The following is a 24,229-nucleotide window of genomic DNA, read 5'->3' as shown; positions in this document are numbered from 1 at the left end:
AGGGGTTTACACGCTCGCTTTAGAAACGAGAGGTTTAATTGATTAAGCCAAATAAACATTGAATTGAATATCAGTGTTGCAATTAGTCTTATAGCCAATTTACTATAGTTATAACACTGGAAACAGAATTTGGTGACACTTTACAAACAAATTGGTTTATAATCTCACAATCTTCACCTTTCTGACATTCTGAGACCCAAACAAATTCAGCGCCTTCTGTGCTTTGATTTGTAATGGATTTGTCTAGATATGAATTTTGAACAGTCCGTTTAAATTAAAAATACGTAAATTGAGTAACCAACAATTAAACAGCCGACCTGGCGTCGCTGATGGCAAAGAATCTTTTTAGATTCCAACAGGGCTGGAATAGCCGGGATTCTCACTACAAAAAAATGGTTACTTTATCGCATGTCACAAATTACTAAGTAATGAGACAAAAAAAAACACAAAAAAAAAACTGGCGTTAAAATATCAAGCATTTGTTGCCTATGTTGTAACGTTGCAATTTTATGCCCAAAGGGATTTGAAAGTCAATCGTGATAAATACAAATATTTCCATGTAAATTTCAAGAAATCCCCACGTCATTTAAAAGTTTTTACTTGACAGAGAGACAATTTACGATTAGACAACAATCGCCTGTCCAATTAGATGATGGCTTAAATTGTACCAATTTGTTTCAGTTGTACAAAACAAACGGTTTATAACATTTATGATGCACAGATAGAGATGTTTTATAACCACTAGTAGAAGATTATCATGGTACCGTTATAACTTAGTGATGGACTGATTGTGTGACGCTATTTGCTGGTTATATGTCATCACAAGGACTTAATTTAAAAAATACTGATTACTGATCACCAGTCAAGGATAAGCTACAAAAGTGCAAGCACTAATTTCCAGTAGGGTCCATACCTCAGCAGTGTCCAGAGAGAGCTATGAGATACAAGGGAATCCAGAAACAAGTTCCTAGTTCTTATTGAATAGACCCCTTGCAGGTTGTTTTACATGCCCAGTGTATAGCACTGATACATGTATGCGAGGATTACCTGGGTTTCTTACAAGTGTACCTTTCGGTATATATAGGTGAGAAACACTGAAAGTTTTCTGAAAAATCCAAAGGGTGTTACCCAGGATCGAACCCGGAACCTCGGGAGTGACAGTCAGTGGTCTAACCAACAATGTACAATTTTTCGTATGTCCATTTATTAAAAAGAACACTGAGATATAACACTAAAGGTGATTTAAAGATTAATAATTTATTTATTTATGTCTGTTGTCGAGTAGCACTATAAAATGCATATTTAATGAATATCATTAATAAACAAAGGTATAAGTGTTAAATTAAGAAACTAAATTATATTATAGCCATTCCCTAGCTCCTCCATTTTGATGCTCAGGTATTTATATACCAATCTGGAAAGAAGAAATAACTTCAAACTAGCTTTTAAACATAAGCACGTTATAATGTCTTTTAACAACAACTAAAATAAAAGAATGAAAACGCGCTGCAAAATTGTTAACTTTTTCGATAGAAAAACGTTGAACGACCGTTTCAAATTATTGTCTATAGAATCGATAGTCCTGACTACTTTATAAAAATATACTGTATCTGTAGAAAAATAGCAATACAGTCATATTAGCAACACATGTGTCTTGTGATGATACAAAATGTAGTAAGCGCCATTAAATAAATTACATAATGCACGGAGAGAAACATTGCGTATATTTGGCGTCATAAAGTAAGCAAGTCACTAAATTTCCTTAACACCACCAGGAAAAAAAAAGAACAACACATACCTTATGGAATCCTTTCAAATTCGAAAAAGTCTTGATACCAAAATCAGTTCCTAATTGTTTATGTTTTCCTGTAATAAAATCAAATAACGCTTAACCCACAACATATTCAAACCAATATATATGTGTAGTCAAAGTTTAATACTGAATAGCAGAATCACATTTATTGCGACATCGGTCGTCCGTACTCTCAATGCCTGAAAGGGCGAATAGACCCTCATTTAGCTTAGAATACACATAAACATTATAGGATATCAACATTTTTAAATTTATGAAATTAATATAATATTATATTACTATCTTATATCTTATAGATCTATCTCCGTGCAGTTGCCCTACGTCATATTCCAAAATAAATGATTATTGGATCGAATCTGATAAGTATATATAGCCTCGGTTTCATTTTCCGAGTCCAAATTATCTGTATCAATTGCATATTAAATGCACTTCATTCAGTCTCTTATCACTGGCTAAGTTAAAAAAACATATCAGATCCGTATTGAACAGAATTTAGCATCGTTTTCATTTTCCAAGTCCAAATGTTCCATATAAAATCCATATTGTACACGTCGTAACTGTATCTTTAATATAATAAGAGAACACTGAACATTGATTTAAAGTGGTTTCTTTAATTTTACTGTTGTTTCCTATAGAATTGGTGTTGTGAAAAAGAGTTCATCATACATTGTTGAATACCTTACATATTCTATTGGACTCGTACACGTACGCAAATCCTCTATTGGACTCAGCTGGGCCTCGTGTAACAAAGATTTAACAATTAGGTACTCGTCCATTAGAATTCAGTATTGTTCTCAGCAATGAACAATAACCTCAAAATACTACACAACAATGCGAATGGTAATGAAAGAGCAAAAATATGTAATTTTGTGCATATTCTGATATATTTATCAACTGAAGGAAATACATACCAAAAGTGATTTTTCTTTTTATTGGTGTTTTTCTTGGTAACACCGTGTACACTGCTTTCATACCATCGGCTGTGTGCAAGCTCACGTGACAATGATACAACCAAGTACCCGGATTATATCCCCTCATTTCAACAGTCTCGTAAGTTCCCGCGAATATTTCTAGCACATCTCGTTTCAATGTTAAAGAAGCTGTCCGTAAATAAAGTTGACCATGGAAATGCACAGTATGGATACCAAAAATAGACCCTAGTCCAAATATATACCACGCAGATTCCTCGCCTTGATTAAATACTAGTCCTTTTAGATTACCGTAGATATATCCGTTAATAGTACTATAACTATTACTTCTAACAAACTCAACATTTGATGTGTTCATTCTAGCAGGAGCTCGAGTTCTAAAATTGAAGTTTCTATAGTTACTTCTATTTTCATCCACAATCACAAAGGCAGTTGCAAACTCCTTTGTTACCTTATCGGTTCTCCTCCCAGAAAGATCAAGTACTCCAGGTTTGCAAATCACCATTGGTCCAAACAACCCGCTGTACGTATCATTCATTGGTGTAACTCGAGACGCGTACAGGGTACCAACACAGTTTGGTTGGCTTGGGAGAGGGGCGGATCTTTCCGGAATTAGGTAACGGTATATACGGGTTTTACCTGGCATTGTCGGTAAAGCTGACGTGATTGGTGCGCCATCTTTAAATACTACGTTTCTTGGAACAATATTGTAAGGGTATTTAGCGAAGTTCTTTAGCACTATTTCAATAGTATCCCCAGCATTGCCGCGGATAAATGGTCCTAACATTCCTAGATGCTCATCTTCAGGTTTCCTCTTTTTTAAATGGAGGAAAGATTCGTCGGTAAATTCTCTGTAGATTGCCTTGTAATAAATGCTCCCAACAAACATCGGATCGTCTCGGACATATTTGTAGGCCGGTCTGATTGGAAATAGAAACAATTGAATACTTTAGTTAGTTAACTTACATTACTATTTTAATTCATTAGGTGTAGTAGGGAGGGTGTACTACGATTAGATGTAAGACCATAAACATAACTTGTGTCTCCTGCTTTACTTTCTAAAACTATAAATTAACAATTGAATTTGAGAAAACAAAACATATTGATTTGTGAAATACGTTTATTTCTAGTTGTTAACGACAAGATAATGTAGAACCATATTCGATTGATGTCACTTTTATCTTTGACAAACACTCTTTATAAAAGTTTAAGTTGCGAAGAGATCGAGGTGATCAATATCGCTATTTTTATATTTACTTTCAGACAGCTTTAACCATCGGACCATTCCACCAGCGCTGAAAATATAGAATGCGACAAGGTTTCTTTCTTACTAGTTATTTTTCAATTATAAAACTATAGCTCTACAAAACTGAAAAACGACTTACTTGTCAGGATTAAAAAGAGTTTCACCGGTTATCGGATCTATTTTGTCCGGGCAATAATCCCAGTCACCTTCTACAACACCTATGTAATACCGACGTATTACTCCCTTCACCATTGGTATAATACGCGGCGGACGAATCTTCGCTGGGGGTTTCCCCGTACACACCATGACGTTATACCAAGCAAATAGTCCTTCTGATTCAAACGCAAGTTGTCCAGTGCGTAGTAATAATTTACCTTTTAATATAAAACAAGAAAAGCATTGATGCAAAGCATCAAAGGGCGTCCAAGCAAATAATGCAGCAAGTGAAGATAAACTAGTAGACATCTGATGACCAGATATTCTTATAAACTTTTCAATGGTTAATTGGCTTTTACCAGAATTGTATATCAATTATGAATGGACAGACAAAAGACATTGTTCATCATGAACTTTGGTAGGCATGCTATAGAGATTAGAATATTAATGTTTTTCCACGGAACTTGAAATTATATCAATACTAACGATAATCTCCAAAATAAACAGGTCTATAATATCAAAAATATACCCGCCTATATGGTATAAGTTTATTAAGTATATTATATAGAGGTTATTTTTGGATATTATCATTAATATTGGTTATCTGATAAAATTTCAAGTTCATGTGTAATTTTCTTTGGAACAAACACAAAATAGTAGTCAAAATGAACAAAGTTTGTTAATTGATTTATCGGGAGGTCAATCTACTGTTTTAATGAATTACTTCATAAACCTCGTCTGACCTACCAGTGTGAATAAACCCATAACAACTCATGTTAAAATTGCATACGAAAGTTTCTGTTGTTAGAATGTCACAATATTCGGCAAATGAACATTCCACACAAACTACAATAAAATCGATTGCCTTCAAACAAAATATAGAACTGTTACCTAAAGAGACTTGAACAGCCAATATGTTTTATAGTATATTACTGCAAGACCTGTTTACTGTCGCACAGCGTCAAAATAAAAGCGACATTTTAAGTTATGAACTAGGTATATTAAAATAATTACGGTAAAAATGTCATAAGTGCAATCAGGGCCGTAAAAAAGAATACCGAGAGACCTACGGAAAATACAATTTCAAAATGATAATACTATGATATAACAATTCGTAAAAATGGCCTACTTAGATTTTTTCTATAGATTTATAAAGAGTGCAATTAATTGTTTAAACATGTTTCTGCAAAATTCTCCAGTTCGTATAGCGCGACACGAATGACCGTATCGTTAATCTAAAACTACTTCTATAAATAGATTTTCGGACTTTCACAATGTTAAGGTCATCCTTCTATTTATAGGTACAGCAGTAACATACATAATAACCCAAATGCTTAATAAAAACCGAAGGGCGCGATTAATTGACGGATAAGATAATTTCATTTGAATATGTTTGAATTGCGAAATTCTCCACTTCGCTATTCATAGTACATTTCGCGACATTTCATTTTTCCTCATACCAATCGGAATGATCGGCTATTATGACAGACAAAATGGTCCGAGAAGTAGCAACTGCCTTTTGTCATTCTTTAAAGGGCGTCGTGCTTCGGCGCGGACGCCAATAAAATATGATTTTCTAAAGTATTCAAAATTTTAATATTATACGTAACGTGTAAATTTTACATAATTTATTGAAACTTATAACTTCATGTTTTTATTATAAAATTTATGTATATGATGAACTTACATAAATACGTTATGAAACATCATCTATTAAACATGAGATTGTTTGGACCTATTACATGAAGGCATATTGCGATTGTATAATAGGAGTATCATATTTTTGAATTGTTCACGTTGTATAATGGACTGAAAAAATATATTCTAAATATACTGTCATAATTATGGTGTATAAGCTTACATCTGTTATATTAATACGGTTACCACTATCAGATTATCATACCTGATTGATCAGTAATCATTGATACAGTTTGTCCGGTACCAGGTAACACAGAGGTTGTATCAAGCTTACGATTTTCATGGAGGAAGTTGTTACCCTCAAAACTGAAGTGATGGTGATCGAATCTTTGTCCCAAACCATACATATGCCACGAGACACGATCGCCCAAACACATGTCCAATCCTTTAAGCGTCCCAAAAGTACGCCCGTTAATTGCTGTGAAGAAGATAACAAAAAGTGTATACAAACTTCAAAATAAAACACATGTAATAATAAAGTATGAAAGAAAGACTTTTTAACACATACCAGATACTTGATGACCCCTACATAAATATGCTTATTGCAGCAATGCGGTCGGCATCTATCTAGCGTAGACACTTTTTGCAAACATTTATTATAAATGCCTAGCAATTACTTTGTATATCTCACCATAAATCATGATAGATAGATACTTTTATCGTAGTTATCTTATATATTTAAACTAAGTTAACAGCATATAAATTCGCTTCAAATTTGAAAATTTTGTCAGCAATCTAAGTTAAATGGGTTACAAACTACAAAAAAGAGCAACACAAAATACCTTTGAAAACTAGGCCTTTTTATATAAACTCTAAAATTTTACATGGCTATTCATATTTGCTTTCATTTATATAGCTTGACTTTTTTTCTTTGTAATGATTTCAACTGCCAATAGGGTCTTTAGAGTAGTTCAGATTGAAAGACCCCGATGTCATTCAATCCGTTGGAAAGATATTCAATATTTTTCTTACATCTCATCCTATTTGACAACTGAAACTGTGGATCCTGTTTGTTCACTGTATACGGTTGTGTTGTGAAAGCTTTGATATTGTCATCAATATACCAGGATAGGTTTTCATCAATTACCATCCAGTTTAGATAGAACTCTCGATCTACGCCGACCTGACAGGGCGTTTTAGGAGAAAATCATTACAATATTAAAACAAGAAAAGATTAAACAATGTCACATTGATAAAATTTAGCTTCATATATTTATAATTTGTTTAGTATATTTAATGTATTGTGTCAGTTAATAGTTGTACATTGTATGTACAGAGTACTTTTAATCTAATAGTTAAATAGTCAAATTTAAATTGTAGACAGTAATATCGAAATGTTTAAAAAACGAAAATCTTAAAGAACGTCCGGAACGGAAAAAATGCGCTGCTGGCTCGGTTTGATCGAGCCTGTTCATGAACTATAGAGGTAAGTGCAAGCTACTGTCCCCCAGCACCGGCTTGAAGTATATGAAGTATATATTCATTTTAAGACTACTGAAATAATAAATACCATGCTTAACTTACATTGATGTTAAATTCTTAAATGTCTTTGTTGAAGTAATGGGATGTAATATAGAAAAAAAAAGACTTCTAGCAATTGCTGTGATAACCGGAGATTTTGTTGTGACCTCAGACATTTCTACATTTCAATTTCCCCTTACTGTCAGTGACTAATGCAGCTACGTACTTATCTTAATCTTAACTTAAAATGTTTACTTTTACATAAATGTCATATACAAGAATTTTTGTTGTTGTTGTTTCGCTAAGATTTTAACCAAGATGTGTTATTATGTTTACCTGTTTATCTTTGTATGAAAGAGTTCCTGGTTTACATACGAGCAGTGGACCAAAAAGCCCGGTATATATATCTTTTTGTAGGTCAACTGCAGAGTGATACACGTATGTGATACAATCTGTGTTTAATGGTGTAGGTGCTACCTGCTTTGGTACATTGAACTCATAAACTCGAACTCTGCCTGGTCGGACAACATAACCCGTCTCCAGCTTGTCTATAGAAAAAGTGCAAAAGTGTTGTGATAATAAAATACAAATAACAAATATGATAAATCATTATCGCATTGTAGAAACGAAATAACTGCATCATTTATTGCACATTGTGTTATTGTAGTTACAAGTACCTTTTTCTACCGGTCACTGTATCATTTATTGCAATCTGATCGACGCTATTCAACTTGTACCTTTTTTTGCGATCTCAGGAAGTAGTTATTATTAGTTATATACTAAATGCAAATGAATGTGTTTCAAGGAAGCGCATGCATTAAAATAAATATAGTTTAATTTTAAAACATCATCTTATTTCATTATACATGTAATTATATATATACATAAAATGTGCAATTCAAATAAGCGATTGTATTTTGAGAAATGACCTTCGTAATTAATTCCTCATTAAGAGATTCAAATCGTTTTAATTTAAATAATAATTAATACTTCAAAACTTCGTTGTTCGATCATATATTTTCTTCTGTATTTTATAATAAAAAATATCACGTTTAATGCTTACAATGCTATGTTTGAATGCTCATAAAAGTATACAATTTGAAATCGATCAATCTTGAAATAAAAGATTGAAAAACGTACTCAAACGTATCTAGAAGGAGTTAATAATTTTTGTTTACCAAACCGGTTGTTTTTATAAAATGCTCCTTCGTTCTCTTTTGAAATGGACACACCATTGGCCAAAAACGAATATGGTCTCGAAGCTCTATTCATAACGTAAACGATGACGTGATCACCGACTTCAGTTTTGATAGGAGGACCAGCTAGACCATAATGCAACTCTCGCTTTCCACGTGGTATAGGCATGGTGAATGTTTTATCTGTGTATGCACGATAAACTGCTTTCTTGTATACTGAGCCAATCCGTTGCCTTCCTTGCTGCAAGAACCTGTCAGCACCTCTACAAAACAAGACCTTACGTACATTTCATTCTGTTAATCAGTAAATGAACAATGTTCCGCAGGAATACATAAAAATCCGTCGGATAGTATTTAAAGGCCAATTATGCCTCAGAAATAATGCATTATTTTTATTTCTCAAAAATTTTGTGTCCTGATATAGTTTCCAAAAGGTTACTCATTGTCCAATAACCTGAATCATATTTTATTTCTGTTGCTTTCTGAAAACTATCACAGTTATATAGTCATTTAGTATTTTGTATGAAAGTCAAAATAATACTTAGCTTATATTTTTATGACGAAGACGAATAATTTCACATTCAATGCAACTTTCTTCTTATAATTTACATATACCATGCTTTAAAACATTATACAAACTTTGCAAAGCTCATATTTTTCTTTTCTCACGAAGGAGAAATTCATTTGTTTCTGGGGCATAATGTTCATCATTATTTTAAACAAGAGAGTCTCGTAGGAAAAATAGCATGGGCAATTAAATGAAGTATGAAAAAATAAATGCTAAAAAATTGTGCTACAAAATTGTTAACTTTCACAGCCACATCAATGCATTTAAACAAATGAATGTTTTACAATATTTAAAGTGTATGAAACAAGTAAATAACCTTCTAATTTATGTCAATTACTACATGGCACCGAGTATTGTGTTACGTTACTTTATTTTCAGATTATAACTTACGGAAATTTCTTTGCGTTTACTCCTGGAGCATAGTCCCAAAGGACTTCTTCTATTGCTATATAGTATATTTTCGTCCTTGGAATGATCTTTTTCACCTTTTTCTTCATGTCGATATATAATGGTTTAATCAATGTTTTACGAGGTTTACATTTCTTGACAGCTAGGAATGCTCTCATTCCCTCTGAAAATAAACATAATGTATACTTTCTTATTAAATATAGGATATTTTCATCCGATGATAATTGATAATAGCATTTACTTTTAAGTTGTTGCTGTTATTATTACAATTACATTATTATTACGGTAATTGATATTGTTTATATTTCTCGTGACCACCAAAAATAACTTATTTATACACTGCAATCGACATTTCCCGGCAATCCTACGCTTTTTGGCAATCCTCGACACACACCCATATTTAAAATTCATAGTTGACAAAATGTTTTTTGTTGTTTGTTTTTTTTTGTTTTTCTTGTTTCTGGTCGATTTCGAAACTTAGCCATCCAAGTATAATATAAACATATGAATTGTATACATGTACCTGTGTAATGAAACAGATTTCTACAGTAGAAAAGCCATCTACCGGGGTTCATCGGGGTCATATAACCAGAATAAAAACTAGCAGATTGCAATGTTGCAGTGTCCGTTCTGTAAGAGAATTTTTTTGTATGAAATCAAATTTAGACAATTCATGCAGCGTGTGTGTGAATGAGTGTGTGTATATTTACATTATATTTTAAAAGAATCCCTAAACTTGTTGAATATTTAGTCAGCCTTAGTAAGAAAGTAAATAAGAGATTATACTGCCAAGAATGCTAGTAATCTTTTTTTTTTTTTTTTATCAGGTTAAATTTATTTATCTAATTCAGTATGTCAGTGTAGTTTATTCAATTAAAGATCTTACTAATTGCCATCTATTATTTTCATCTTCTGTCAAGTTTGTATCTTTATAAATATTCCATGCTAATTTAAGACTATTTTTAAAACCAATACATGTGGGTAGCACTTTTTTTCGCTTTGACAAATAAATATATCTTTTTAGTTCTAAAAACAAAATGTCATATTTAAAATCTTTAGATTCTGAACCTAAAATAACTGATTTACAGTTGAAACATTCTTCAAAATTATGTGTGTTATCTTTCAGATATTGAAAAAGGCCTTGAATCTTGTGACATTCCCAAAACAAATGCAAAAGTGTTTCTTCATAACAATTACAAAAAGTACACATTTTATTGTTCACAATTTTCATTTTAAACAGAAGTGAATTTGTAGCAATAATTCTATGAATAATTCTTGTTTGGAACCACTGAATGTATGAATCTTTTGTACAATGGAAAACATAACTATAAATTAAATGCCAATTAATGTGATCACCTATAAAGCATGTGTTCCACTTTTCTTGACTTGTTGGTAAATCTGAATTCTTAACTAAAGTTTCATATACATATTTCTTATTACTATTCATGAACAAAATAGGTTTTATATAACAACTTATAATAGGGTATTGAACATTAAACAAGTTATTACAAATCATCATATTTAGCGTTTGCATATAAAATTTAATTGCCTGTTTTAAACTATGATATTGTAAAAAATTCACTTGTTTACATGTTACCTGTTCTAAATAATTCAAATCTACAAAATTACCCTGTTCATTAATAATATCTTTCACAAATCTGATGCCTTTATCATACAATATCTGAATGAAAATATATCTGTTCCCAGATAAAAAATTATGATTGTAAAAAAGTGGCATATGTAATACTTGCTCTATATTATCTATAGAAAGTTTTTCAATAAACATCATATAAGCCTTTAAAACATCAATCCAGAAAGCATTTTTAATCTTACTGATAATTACTTTACAAAACATTTTACCTGTGTTAAAAACTTTACCAATATCAAACAATGTATTCACTAGCTTATAACATTTACTGCTGCTATTACTAACACACCTTCTAAACCATTTTATCTTTAAACTATGAACATAACTATTAATGTCAGTCATATTTAAACCACCTTCTTTGTATGTTTTAGTAATTACTGATTGTTTTATTTTTGCCTTGCCCTCCCATATAAAATCATAAAATAAGTCATTCAATGTCTTCAAATAAACAGTACTAGGTGTTGGTAAACTTGTAAAACAAAGGGTAAATAATGGAAGCAATATTGATTTAACAACAGTAATTTTTCCAATTGGAGTTAACATTCTCTTTTTCCAGTGGCTACTACTATTTTTTACTTTCTGTAGTTTTTCGTTAAAGTTTAAGATTATCATTTTTTCTAAATCAACATCGAATACTAAACCTAACAATTTAAACTGTGTATCACCCCATGTAAGTTTCCATCTTGTCTTAATTGATCTAGTACTATATTTTAAAGAGCCTATCCAGATAACTTTGGTTTTGTCAAAATTTATTTTTAATCCGGAAATCTCTGAAAATGTATTTAACAAGTTTAAAGAAGCATTTAGTGATTTTTCTGAACCATCTAATAAAAGTGATGTATCATCTGCAAATTGTGAAATTTTATATTCCTCACCGTCTATTGTAATACCTTTAATATCTTTACTTTGCCTAATTTTTATAGCTAATATTTCTGCACATAAAATGAAGATATATGGGGAAATTGGATCGCCTTGTCTACAGCCTCGTTCAACTTTAAAAAAATTAGATAAAAACCCATTTAAAATAACACAAGTTTCAGTATTATATAGAAACAAAGATATCCATTTTTTAAGCATAGGACCAAAATGAAAAGATGAAAGACATTTCTCAATAAATGTAAAAGATAAAGTATCAAATGCTTTTTCAAAATCTATCATCATTGCTAAACCTGGTATATTATTATCTTCTGTAAATTTCATTATGTCATACAATAATCTAGTATTTTCTCCTATATATCTATTCTTTATAAATCCTGTCTGATCCTTTGAAACTAAAATATCTAGAACACCTTTTAATCTGTTTGCTTTACTACCTGATGCTAATTTGTAGACTACATTTAATAAAGTTACTGGTCTCCAATTTTTCAAAAAATGTTTCTGCTTGTTTTCTTTTGGAATACATGTTATTATACCAAGTTTTTGACTTCTACCAAAAGCATTATTTCTGTAAGCAAAATTTATAGCTCTAACAACAAAATGACCAATTCTACTCCAAAAGGTTTTAAAGAAGTTAGCCGTAAATCCATCGCAACCTGGGCTTTTATCATTCTTCATATTTTTCAATGTAAAAGAAACTTCATCATATGTAAGAACACCTTCTAGTTTTAACATTTCATCATGAGTCAGTGTAGTAATATCACAATTTCCTAATTCTCTATCAATAACAGATTCATCAGTCAAGTTCACTTTTTTATATAGATTTTCATAAAAACAACAAGTATGTGTGAGTATATCTTTTTGATCATAAATAAATGTTCCGTTATCCATTTCTAAAAAAGGAATATTTTTTTCAGCACAATATTTTTTTTCTAAATTCAAAAAAAAAATTAGAAGGTTTTTCCCCAGATTCAATCCATTGTGACCTTGACCTAATCATAGAACCTTTTATTTTATTATGTCTTATCTGATTTAATTCATTTTGTAAATGTAAGAGTCTGTCTTTATTATCAATTGTCAAATTTTGTTCTATGAGTGATATTTCCTCCATTATTTGTTTTTCATAATTATTTTTCTCTTTAACCTTATAGGAGCTATATGAAATAGTTTTACCTCTTATTTCCATCAAAAGTGTTTCTAAAAATAGTTCATCATTGATTGTAAAGTTAATGTCTTTATTTTTTGTATCTATTATATAGTCTATATTATAAACTGGTATACAATATTGAAGTTTTATTTCATCAATTTTTTCATTTATAATTTTTAAATATTCAATATCATTTAATAAAGCATTGTTAAATTTCCACAAACCTTTACCATGACAAATATGAGAAAAACAAATATCTAAAAATATTATTGAATGATCTGATTTATAACTCACATCAATATCACATTTTCTTACATACTGATACAAATCATTTGATAAAAGAAAAAAATCTAATCTCCCCTGTTGTATAGGATTTGTACGCCTCCATGTAAATTTTTTAATTTCGCCATGTAATTCTCTAAAAGGGTCAATAAGATCTTTATCTTTAATAATATCCAATAAAAAAATTCTGGCTTTTATATTATTAGTTTTGGATTTATAATTATGATAATCTAGATCTGGGTCTTGAACCAGGTTATAATCTCCACAAATTATAAGTGAATGCTAGTAATCTTGAGTAATCGAATACTAACCTGCATTTTACACGCGTTAAACATTGGGTTAAAATATTCATGCATTAAATACAGTCAATAAATGAATGATTTGAATGATTTGAATTGTATTGTCAAGTTAATGTCTAATAAGCATTTAAATCTATTTAATTATTCAATTTTATTCAATAAATCAATGTAAAATGGTGTCGATTGCATAATGAGATGTTAAGTTCATGCGTGCTTTTTATCGATAATTTATGTAAAAACATTGTCTAATGTTTTATAAATACATACAAGATGAATGATAAAGTCACATAGGACAACTTTATGAGGCTTGGGCATATTTCCTGTTCTTTTGGGCCAAAACAAAACCCAGCGAATGCATGCATCCGGCAGTGCTGGGAAAGGCTTATTGTTAAACTGACTTCCCCCTTTATTCTCCCCCGGAACTTCCCCCGAGAGAAGGGAGACATGGTGACAACTAACTAGTGCATTAGAACATCTGACAGAAGCTTAATTTAAAAAAATATGTTGATCATTATGTTTGTAACGCCAATCTTAAATTGTAAACAAGCATAATCTCTCAAATGCACCCATTTTAACACTCGCTTCTAGCCCTATACAGCATTACGGACATAACTTTGTTTTGCCCATCCACTACATAAATTGTCGGATCTGCGCTTAAATTGTCGTATAAGAATGGTTTTACAGTAACGCCACATAGTAAAGACAACTATTATTTAATTCATAATAAAAACATTAAATTTCATTTTGGAAGTGGTGAACATTTGCAAGTTTTGCAATACCATAATCTATTACTTCATACTAAACTGGTTAACGATATATGTGTCATTTTAAATACTAGTTACCCGATTGGAACCTATATACGTATCAAAATAACAATATAAAAGCCACTTTATGATAAGGTATTCGTATATATAAAAAATCTTATTGCTTACCGCTTTTTCTCTATAACCATCGTCTGTCCGTTAGCATGCATTGTGTGAACTCCAAGATTCAATGACATAAAATACCAGACGACATTTTCCCCTTCACATACTTTAAAATCCGGCAAATTACCATAAATATACCCATTTATGTGGTATTTTTCGTTGCTAAGTTTGAATTTTTCATCTTGAGTTTTCTATAAATTCAAACATGAATCTATCAATCTTTTTGATATATGCCTTAAAATGTCTTTGAAAATAATTACATGTAACATGTACTTAAATAATACTGTATCTTGTTTTTTTCCAATGAAAAAAAAAAAGAATGCATTTGTAAAGAAAAAGAGCACTGGCACACAGCTTTATAACCTACAATAATGGAACTGAACATATACAGCCAAACTTATTTTCACGCCATACAGTCATATCAGAATTAATACTGCTAGTTGACCACATTGCAAATTTTCATTATAATATACATGTACATGTTATATCTTAAAACTCAGTCAGGCAATTCGGTATGTTGAGAAATTTTGGCGCTTAAATACGACATTGGCCTTTTGTTATCGGCTTCATGTGACCAGTTCTCGTCTGCTCTTGAAAAACAAAATTTCACGCGGTCTATGTTTTAGTTGGCAAGCGTTCTCAACAAGATGCTTTTTTAACATAAGCCTATTATTCCAGGTTATATTACGATAATATCTCATAAGATATTTATTAACTTATACATTAAAGTTTACGAGAAGTTCTTTTAAATAATGGATTCCATTAATACATTTGTCTTGTATTTTTATCGCATCGCCAACAGAGCAGGATGTTGGCACTGAGATTGCATTTGATAATTTTTAGCCAACTTAACAGCTTCCATTTAAAAGTTAACATTTTTTTTTATTAACAATACTAAAAATCTTAATTTTAAAAATCTAATACCTTTAGATGCCTACACAACTGTGGATTGCCACATAGACCTAAATTGTCATCAAAATACCAGCTTTTGTTCTCGTCTGCAATGTCTGAATACAGGTACAGCTCCCTGTCTACATCCATGCGGTTACCATAGTGATCGAGTGTTCCTGATATAGACAAAAACATTCTGAAACCAAATGCCAACTTAAGTTTAACCTATTATATATAATACAATGTTTTTATGTACTTTTTCAGATTTATTCGGCCACAAGACTACATGTTAACTCCTTTCAGTTTGGCATATAAGAATGCATGTATGTATATTTCTTTAAGGGTTTTGACATATCAACAGGATGCAATGAAACACAAACATTTTATCATTTTTCAGGAATGCAAATAAAGTGTTTAAATAAAACATTCTGTAGAGTTTCTTTGTAAGTTGGATTGCTTTCTATTGTTTTGGCTGTACATAAATAATGAAGCTGTAGAAGTGTATTTCTATTGACAAAGGATTAAATGGACTTTAGTGAATACACACGTCATTTTCATACACATTGTTGCGACGATTCGGCTAATGAACATTTGCATTAGTGTGACATATAAGAAAATACCTTTTCGACAAATAACTGCTAGACCTACAAGGCCAGTGTCGATGTCCTTCGGTGAAGTCACGTGAGAATGGTAACCCCAACCTACACAGTTGTCATCTTGAGGTGTTGGCGCGTGAATTTTGGCAGCATGCCATATATATGTTATACTGCCACCTGGTGGTACGGCGTCGTCGTATTTAGCCTTTCCGCTCGTTCCGTCGATATACAGAGCACCTTAAATGGGCAAAACATTCTTTGAAATTGTTGTATTAGAGTGAAAACAACAACAACAACAAAATAGCTAATGGACTATAGCCATTGAATACAAAACGCCATGGTAAGCAAAATCCCTACCATCATTTTTTTTCCTGAGTGGACAAAAACCCTCAATCAATTACATTGAGTTCTTCTACATAAAAATGTCAATACTCACTATTTTATTCTGTCTTACTAATATAATGATAATGTTATTTATTCATGGTAAAGTACACGAACATTTTTAGAATTAATATTATTCGAAAATAAGTTTTGAGAATATTGTATTTAATGTATAAGAATTAACATCAGAATGAAGGGACCTCTTAATGAATGTTAATTATATGTCTGAATTGTATGAATTAAAATATTTTGTTAGAGGAGTTGTAGTGAAGTTACCGCAATTATAATAATATATGTCATATGTTACGGTTCGTATCAGAATATCTATCCTGAGGGTACCATGCCCATTGATTGAACGATAACCCCGCATGCCAGTTGAAATCTCCGGCATGGATAAAACTAATGGAAACACCAGCCTAATGTGGAAGAAAAAGATAACCTATATTGATTGACAGTAAAGCTTTCAATGTCAGTATTCAAATAATCCTGTACTGCAATTCCTAAGATATTATCATTATTCTTGCAATAACAAAATAATGCAAGAAGAAAATACAAAACAACATTGTATCAATATTGATCAGTTGCATTTTGTTCTAGACATTCAAAGTAAAACTTTTTGCTATGACCATAAATACATGTATCTCTAAAACTTAAAACATTGTTAATTGATTGATTTTGTTTTAATATATTGCAGCTGTAGAAACTTTATTTATTTGTTTCTTTTCTTTTCATTTTTTTTTCAAATAAATTTTGTTTTGAGGCATTTTGTTCTCTTTGAAGTACGTTTATCTTCCTTGCAAATTTGATGGACGCCATTATCCCCTGGCTGCTTTGGGATGAAAGGGCTTTTGTCAATATTCCTTTGTTTCAAATACGACTTTTTGTCATAATACATTATAAACCTAAATATTCTAGTTAAATATGAACTTAACATTGGTATCTTATTTTCTGGTTTTGGTTTAAGCTCTCACCGCATCGTTTATGTCATATCATTAACATAAAAGTGTTGTTTTTCTATCAAGTAAGTCCTTTTTCAAATAAATGGATTGTATATCAACCAAGAATGCTGCTTAATTGTAAAATTATATATCTTTGTTTTTTATGTATTCCTTATTAGTTTTTTTTCTTTAAAAGACTTGTTATAGTTGATACTATAATTGTTACACAACATAATCCGTGAAGACACTCGTTGCTATACAATAATATAAATATACATGACAGTTTATTTGATTATTACAATGTAGCGATATAGACATTGATTCTAAACATTAGATAGAATGCACACTTAACTATTTAGATAAAATATTAACATGTCATACTTAAAATGACTTTTTTAAAATGATATATTCAGCCATTATGTAAAAACTTTTACTGTACGGTAGTGTAAAGTTTTACATTTACCTTCATTTGCCTTATTGTATAAGAAGCCATGAGGGTGAATACTGAAGTTGCTTCCGGTAGCCCAATTCTGGAAGTGAATAACCACAACGTCTCCTACTTCTGCTTTGATTAGTGGTCCAAGAAGCCCGGCCCATTCCGGACGCGGAAGTGGTTTCGTGAATGTATTGTCCGAATATCCCCGAAATACGGCTTTCTTGTATGTACTGCCTATTCTATCTTGGCGACGGTCAATCTTCTCCCGGGACGCACTAAAAAAATGAGTATATAAGTCTTAATTCCCCCACATTTAGGTTTTCGCTGTGCTCATTAATTTTTAACCATCATTTTTTCTGTTGTTCTGAATAGTGTGTTTGTTGTAAATAGATACAATATTAAAATAAATAAGGTCATTCACTGACAATTTAACCATAACCACATCTTATGTTTGGTTGTTTCTAACAGCGGTAGTCGTAAATTATAGCTTTATCATCAATAGCGGTTTATATGATGGTCGATAAAAGAAACGTTATGGCGGGGGACCCAGCTTACCAATGAGAATCATTATTCTTATAAGCATCCGGCTTACACCATTCATTTGCAGTCGGGTGATCAAAACGATGCAAACAATTTTTTTTAACCCGCTTACACCACAGACTCCACACGTTCAATTTTGTACTATTTGGTAACCCTTTTTTCCTGTAAATAGGATAATTTTTAAAGACATTGTCATTTTTTAAAGCCATTTTCGAAAAAGAAATCCACATTTTGTTATTAAAGTAACGATATTATTATGATATTGGCCATTTTCTAAAAACAAAAGGAAACCTCCAAATTTAATATGATTTTAGTAACGGTATTATTAGTTTTCGTTGTGTTTGTTAAGTTTGCTATCAATGTTTCTGTCATTCCGAATAATGTGTATGTAATATATATAGATACTATGTTTAAAAGTAAATAAGGCTATTTACTGACTTTTTAACTGTTTCTTACAGTAATAGTCATAAATAAGTCTTAGGCATCGTTCGGTGTAATATATTGCTTATCATTCATGAGTTAAAATCAAAAATCATTTTTTAAAAAGAAGAGCCGCCTCTCCTAAAACAAATCAATATTAAAAGAAAGAAAAAAGATAAACACACATTATCAAACAAGAAAATGTTTATCAAAAAGTCAGTATCAAGCAGATAAAAAATCACTCTTAAGTTACTATCAAACCATGTTTTTTGACATTACAATCTTTCAAAAACAGCTGTAAAAATCAGTTTCTTATATTATAATTCGGTACATGATGAAGATTTTAATGCAACCTGAAATCACTTTATAATGTGGCTGTTGTTGTAATTGTTATTATCTTATTATTATAAGTTATTCTATAAGTACTATGATTACAAGGAGTGTACGCCAGTCGTGTGAGTGAATGAAAACATTCTAGCTCTACATTTAAGTAATATATATCTGAGATTTTTTGTTTGTACGAATTGTTAACTCAGAAGACGTACTGAAAATAAGAACACATATGCTCGTTTTTCTATAAAAGATCAACAAGGCAAAGGCAACGTTCACAGGACTTTTGTATGATACATTCTCTAAATCAAGATTCATTCTCATTATTATTATTATTATTATTATTATTACTCTTATTATTATTTATTATTATTATTATAATAATAATTATTATTATTATTATTTATTATCATTATTCACCGAAATAGATTGAAATGAATTCAGAAATTAATACGTGTGGATCAAAGGGCACAATAGTTTAACACAACTGTATTTTAGCTCTGTTTAATGAAAGCTTTATTTAAGTTATTTTAGCCGCTCCCGGAACCGCTTTATTGACTAACAAGTACTAGTATTACATTTGGAAACATTGTCATGACACCGTTAATTGTATTGATAACTGAGAGGTATTCTTTGTGATCATTTCGTCGCCTATCCCTTAACTGTACAATGCAAAACTACATGTACTGTAGTGTTTAATTCAGTACATTTATCAAATACTTAAAGAGTACCAATTGATGATTATACTGTACACATGACAATGTATAGATCTGTATTCAGAATGTTAATCATAGCCCATATAAAGCTTTAATAAGTAAATATTTGTTCGATTGATTTATAACGCTGACTAATGTATTCTATTGTCATATTTATTAGTCACGCCCGTTTAACTCACAACGAGTGAAAAATGTCCATCGGTAAAAATGTTGTGAGCAACTTCCGTTCCTCGTTGTGAGCACCCATCTATGACGTGTGACACGATAAACAAGGTGAGTTTTTCATAATTTTTGAAGATTACAGACATTTATGTAAAAATATCGGAATGCAGTTAGCTAGCGATGTGTTTTCCGAGTATGCACATGTAAAGATATTGCCTGTTGGTGGACAATTTGATGGAAATACCGTGCGACGCAGTCACTCGGGGTAGCTGGAAAACTGGAGACAACTTCTCTTTGGACCTAATTTAACATTGAAAACGTCGATTCTGGTGACGTTTTGTGCATTCTAACCTAAAACAGACGCCCACAAGTCTTCAGCGTAAATTATTACCTGAAAGTCTTCGTAGAAACGGAGATATACCCTTTTTTGCTTTAATCCTCGTTGTGAGCACCATAACCTCGTTGTGAGCAAGACAAGCGCAGTGCTTGTCTGGTTTTAATATGTAATTCAAATGGCGAGAATACAATTTTCAATCTACCAAAAGCAATCAAAACGTTTTTGTACAATAGTTTTTCTTTGCAATAGTTCTTCTTTTTTTTTTTTTTTTTTTTTTTTTTTTTACGTGTGTTTATCCTGAGCTGAAGACTGACCAAGGTATATAAAACAAGAACTGTCAAGGTAAGTTGAAATGCCCCTTTGATTTATGGACCAGATAGATTATTTGTTTTTGGACAATTAGATCTTCAATGTGAAGGTAATTCAAGGTCAAGGTGAAATAAATATAGGTCAGTTGGAAGGTCTTGTCCAAAGGGGCATTGTGTCCAAATATGAATTAATTCCACTTACTTATAAAGAAGTTATGACCAATGTTAAAGTTTTTGGATGTTCTAGAATGTTATTCAGGGTACAAGGTAAAAAAAACAAATCAGTTTGAAGGTCTTGTCTAAAGGAGTGTTGTGTCAAAATATGAGTATAATCCGTATACTTATAAGGAAGTAATTACCAATTTTTAAGTTTTTGGACAATTTGACATTCATGGTGAAGGTCATTCAGGGTCAAGGTCAAAAGAATATAGGATAGTTGGAAGGCCTTGTCCAAAGAGGTGTTGTGCCTAAACATTATGCCAGGACATTATGGCCAATCTTAAATGTTTTTGGACAATTTGACCTTCAAGGTAAAGGCCATTCAAGGGTCAAGGTAAAAAAAACAGGTCCGTAGGAATGTCTTATGCTAAGGGATGTTGTGTTCAAATATGAATCAAATCCGTTTATTAATAAGGAAGTTATGGCCAATGTTAAAGTTTTCGGACGGAATGACTGACAGACTGACAGACGGACAGGTCAAAACTAATATGACTTCCTTTGGGGTATGCACAACGTCTTGCAAAGAAATGCTGCTGTGCAAAAACGTTTTAATTGCTTTGGTAGATTGAACATTACATTTTCACCATCTGAATTACATATTAAAACCATACACGCACTGCGCTTGTCTTGCTCACAACGAGGTTATGGTGCTCACAACGAGGATTAAAGCAAAAAGGGTATATCTCCGTTTCTATGAAAACTTTCAGATAATAATTCACGCTGAAGACTTGTGGGCATCTGTTTTAGGTTAGAAATGCACAAAACGTCACCAGAACAACGTTTTCAATGTTAAATTAGGTCCAAAGAGAAGTTGTCTCCAGTTTTCCAGCTACCCCGAGTGACTCCGTCGCACGGTATTTCCATCAAATTGTCCACCAACAGGCAATATCTTTATATGTGCATACTCAGAAAACACATCGCTAGCTAACTGCATTCCGATATTTTTACATAAATGTCTGTAATCTTCAAAAATTATGAAAAGCTCACCTTGTTTATCGTTTCACACGTCATAGATGGGTGCTCACAACGAGGAACGGAAGTTGCTCACAACATTTTTACCGATGGACATTTTTCACTCGTTGTGAGTTAAACGGGCGTGTTAGTGGTTAAACTATATTTAAGCAATGTAGTACATGTAACATAACGCACGATGTTGTACTGACATAAATTATGATAACAACTGGGTGCATTAAAAAATATATTTTAAAGTAAAGTCAACATTATCTACTGTATGTTAGAACTAAATGTAGTATATTTAGGCATATGACATTAATAATGTAAAAAGAATTGAATATCATATTAAGTATTTTATACAATATAATTTGCAAATATCAGCTGTTTTACAACCTTTATGTATATTTTGTCAGTTGCCATACTTAGTTTATTAAATTTGCATTATTCCAACACTATCAGGACGGCAATAAAAAAGAAGAAAAAACATTGATATAAAGTGGTTACATTAAGGAAAAAAGGTAAGAATAAAATAGTGAAAATAACTAGCACAATGAATAAAATGTCTGCTTTATAGTATTTTTGTTTAGTTTCTTTGCTTGGTTTTACGGCGCAGCAACATTATTAAGGTCATATGTGCGCCGAAACAGGAAAGATGATTTTGGCTAACCTCGGCTTTTACAACCTAAAAGGAACATCAGGGTTCAAAACTATCGCACCTGTTGGAGCTAAGATTTGCATAGAAACCTATTTAGTCGCCTCTTACGATCATACAAGGTTAAACGGTGGCTGCAAATTTTAATGCATCAACCCGTAAAGGCAACCCCTCAGCCACAAGGTGTTTGTCTGTTTAGAATAAAATAAGAAACGATTTGAATTATTTTTAGAGCCGTCCATTGGTGTTTGTACAAGTTCAGTACAGTAAACTGGTTAAGTAATTTACAGTGAATATACATGTACAGTAGATATACATTTTGCTATTTGATGGAGGAATGTGTTTGATTTTTATCACCTGTAAATGACAAGTATACAACTTTGAATGTGTGCCTTAGTTGTTAAGGAAAATGTGTCTTGTCATTTAACACTAAGAAAACCTAAAAAAGCAACACGATAAGAATATACAATGGTTTTTATGCTAGTTCGAATAACTATTGTTGAAAAAGTAATTTTACAAGATTTTTTTCGGCAAGATTTTTGATAGAGAGGAGAAAGTGTAATACTTCAGACAGCGATCATCTTAAATTTCTGTTACTGTTAGAAGTATAAAATATATGCGGAGACATAAGAAAAAAGTTCATGATTTTAATTAATTAAACGCTACCGAAAGGGAACCGGTAAAATTGCATAGATGAACACATAAAGAAAGACACTGTTTGAATGAAAATACAAAACTGAACAAGAAATGAACGCTGACCCCCGACTAATACAACACCATAGTTGCTTAACTCTAAACATTATACATTATACATACTCATTGTCTACAGAGGCAAGATTTCGTCCAGACGGCGCGTAATTCCAAGCAACTTCTTCTGCTGCAATAAAGTAATGGCGTTCCATAGCAGACGACAATTTTGCAATTATTGAAACAAGTAAAATCCATGATATTCCCATTGTTATATTTCAGCAAAATGTCATGCTAATGAGACCATATGAAACTTAATTTATTATAATTAATTATAATAACACATTTAGCTCTGCTCACAGGTTGATAATGTGCAGTACTTTATTCAAGCAGGCCGTACGCGCTTCACGTGCGCCACTATGACAACTGTGATCTGGTGTTAAAGCTATCATATTAAACTCGTCAGATTTTGATGACGAAGAAATAATAAACAAATGACAGTTTATAACTTTTTTCACGCAAGCGATTTCTTTTCAGTCCACTCCATCAGACACTACTGTGGTTAGTATTCAGGCCACTCCGTATGGTTATTTATATGAGATTCATTGAGTGTTTTCAGTTGTCCGAGGCTCTTCAATAAATTGCGATTATTTATTACAATTTCGTTAATTGACTTAAAAGAAATGATAAGTTGTCCCGATTAATTTATTGTCAAGCTAATGAAATTCTGTATGTTAAGCAATATAGAAAATTATGTCAACTTAAACTACAAGTATCGCGATAGATCAGTAAATCACATTTGCTTTATATCGTCATTTGACATGAACGTTAATATTGTTTAACGCTGTTTTTGAATGAGCTCTAATGACGTCCAAAGACCGATAAATATGATTTTTTTACTGAAAGTGAGCTAATAATTTGTCATTATGCAGATAATTAATTGGTATGAAACTTCATAAAACAATGTAGTCTCTTCAGACAAGACTCGGAGGTGAAAAATACCCACTCA

The 24,229-nt window shown here is 31.6% G+C and overlaps 1 protein-coding gene across 1 annotated transcript; it reads right to left on the bottom strand.

Annotated features, from left to right (window-relative positions):
* Positions 1 to 1,185: 1,185 nt before the first annotated feature.
* On the bottom strand, positions 1,186 to 23,636 carry LOC132740367 (ferroxidase HEPHL1-like). Its single transcript, XM_060728247.1, has 15 exons — positions 23,350 to 23,636; positions 17,923 to 18,170; positions 16,165 to 16,377; positions 15,578 to 15,720; positions 14,660 to 14,844; positions 9,999 to 10,105; positions 9,458 to 9,638; positions 8,482 to 8,762; positions 7,640 to 7,851; positions 6,815 to 6,965; positions 6,048 to 6,260; positions 4,128 to 4,362; positions 2,725 to 3,662; positions 1,799 to 1,866; positions 1,186 to 1,414 (listed from the first exon to the last, which is right to left on the bottom strand). The coding sequence occupies exons 1-15, from the start codon at positions 23,487 to 23,489 to the stop codon at positions 1,403 to 1,405; spliced, it is 3,327 nt and encodes a 1,108-aa protein (XP_060584230.1). The 5' UTR covers positions 23,490 to 23,636; the 3' UTR covers positions 1,186 to 1,402.
* Between the last annotated feature and the right edge of the window lie 593 nt (positions 23,637 to 24,229).

The sequence above is a fragment of the Ruditapes philippinarum genome, unplaced genomic scaffold (genome assembly GCF_026571515.1).
Source record: "Ruditapes philippinarum isolate M1 unplaced genomic scaffold, ASM2657151v2 ctg3368_1_1_1_1, whole genome shotgun sequence".
NCBI classification, from domain to species: Eukaryota; Metazoa; Mollusca; class Bivalvia; order Venerida; family Veneridae; genus Ruditapes; species Ruditapes philippinarum.
The sequence above is the reverse complement of the archived record's forward strand: the minus strand, read 5'-3'. Positions and strand labels throughout refer to the sequence as shown.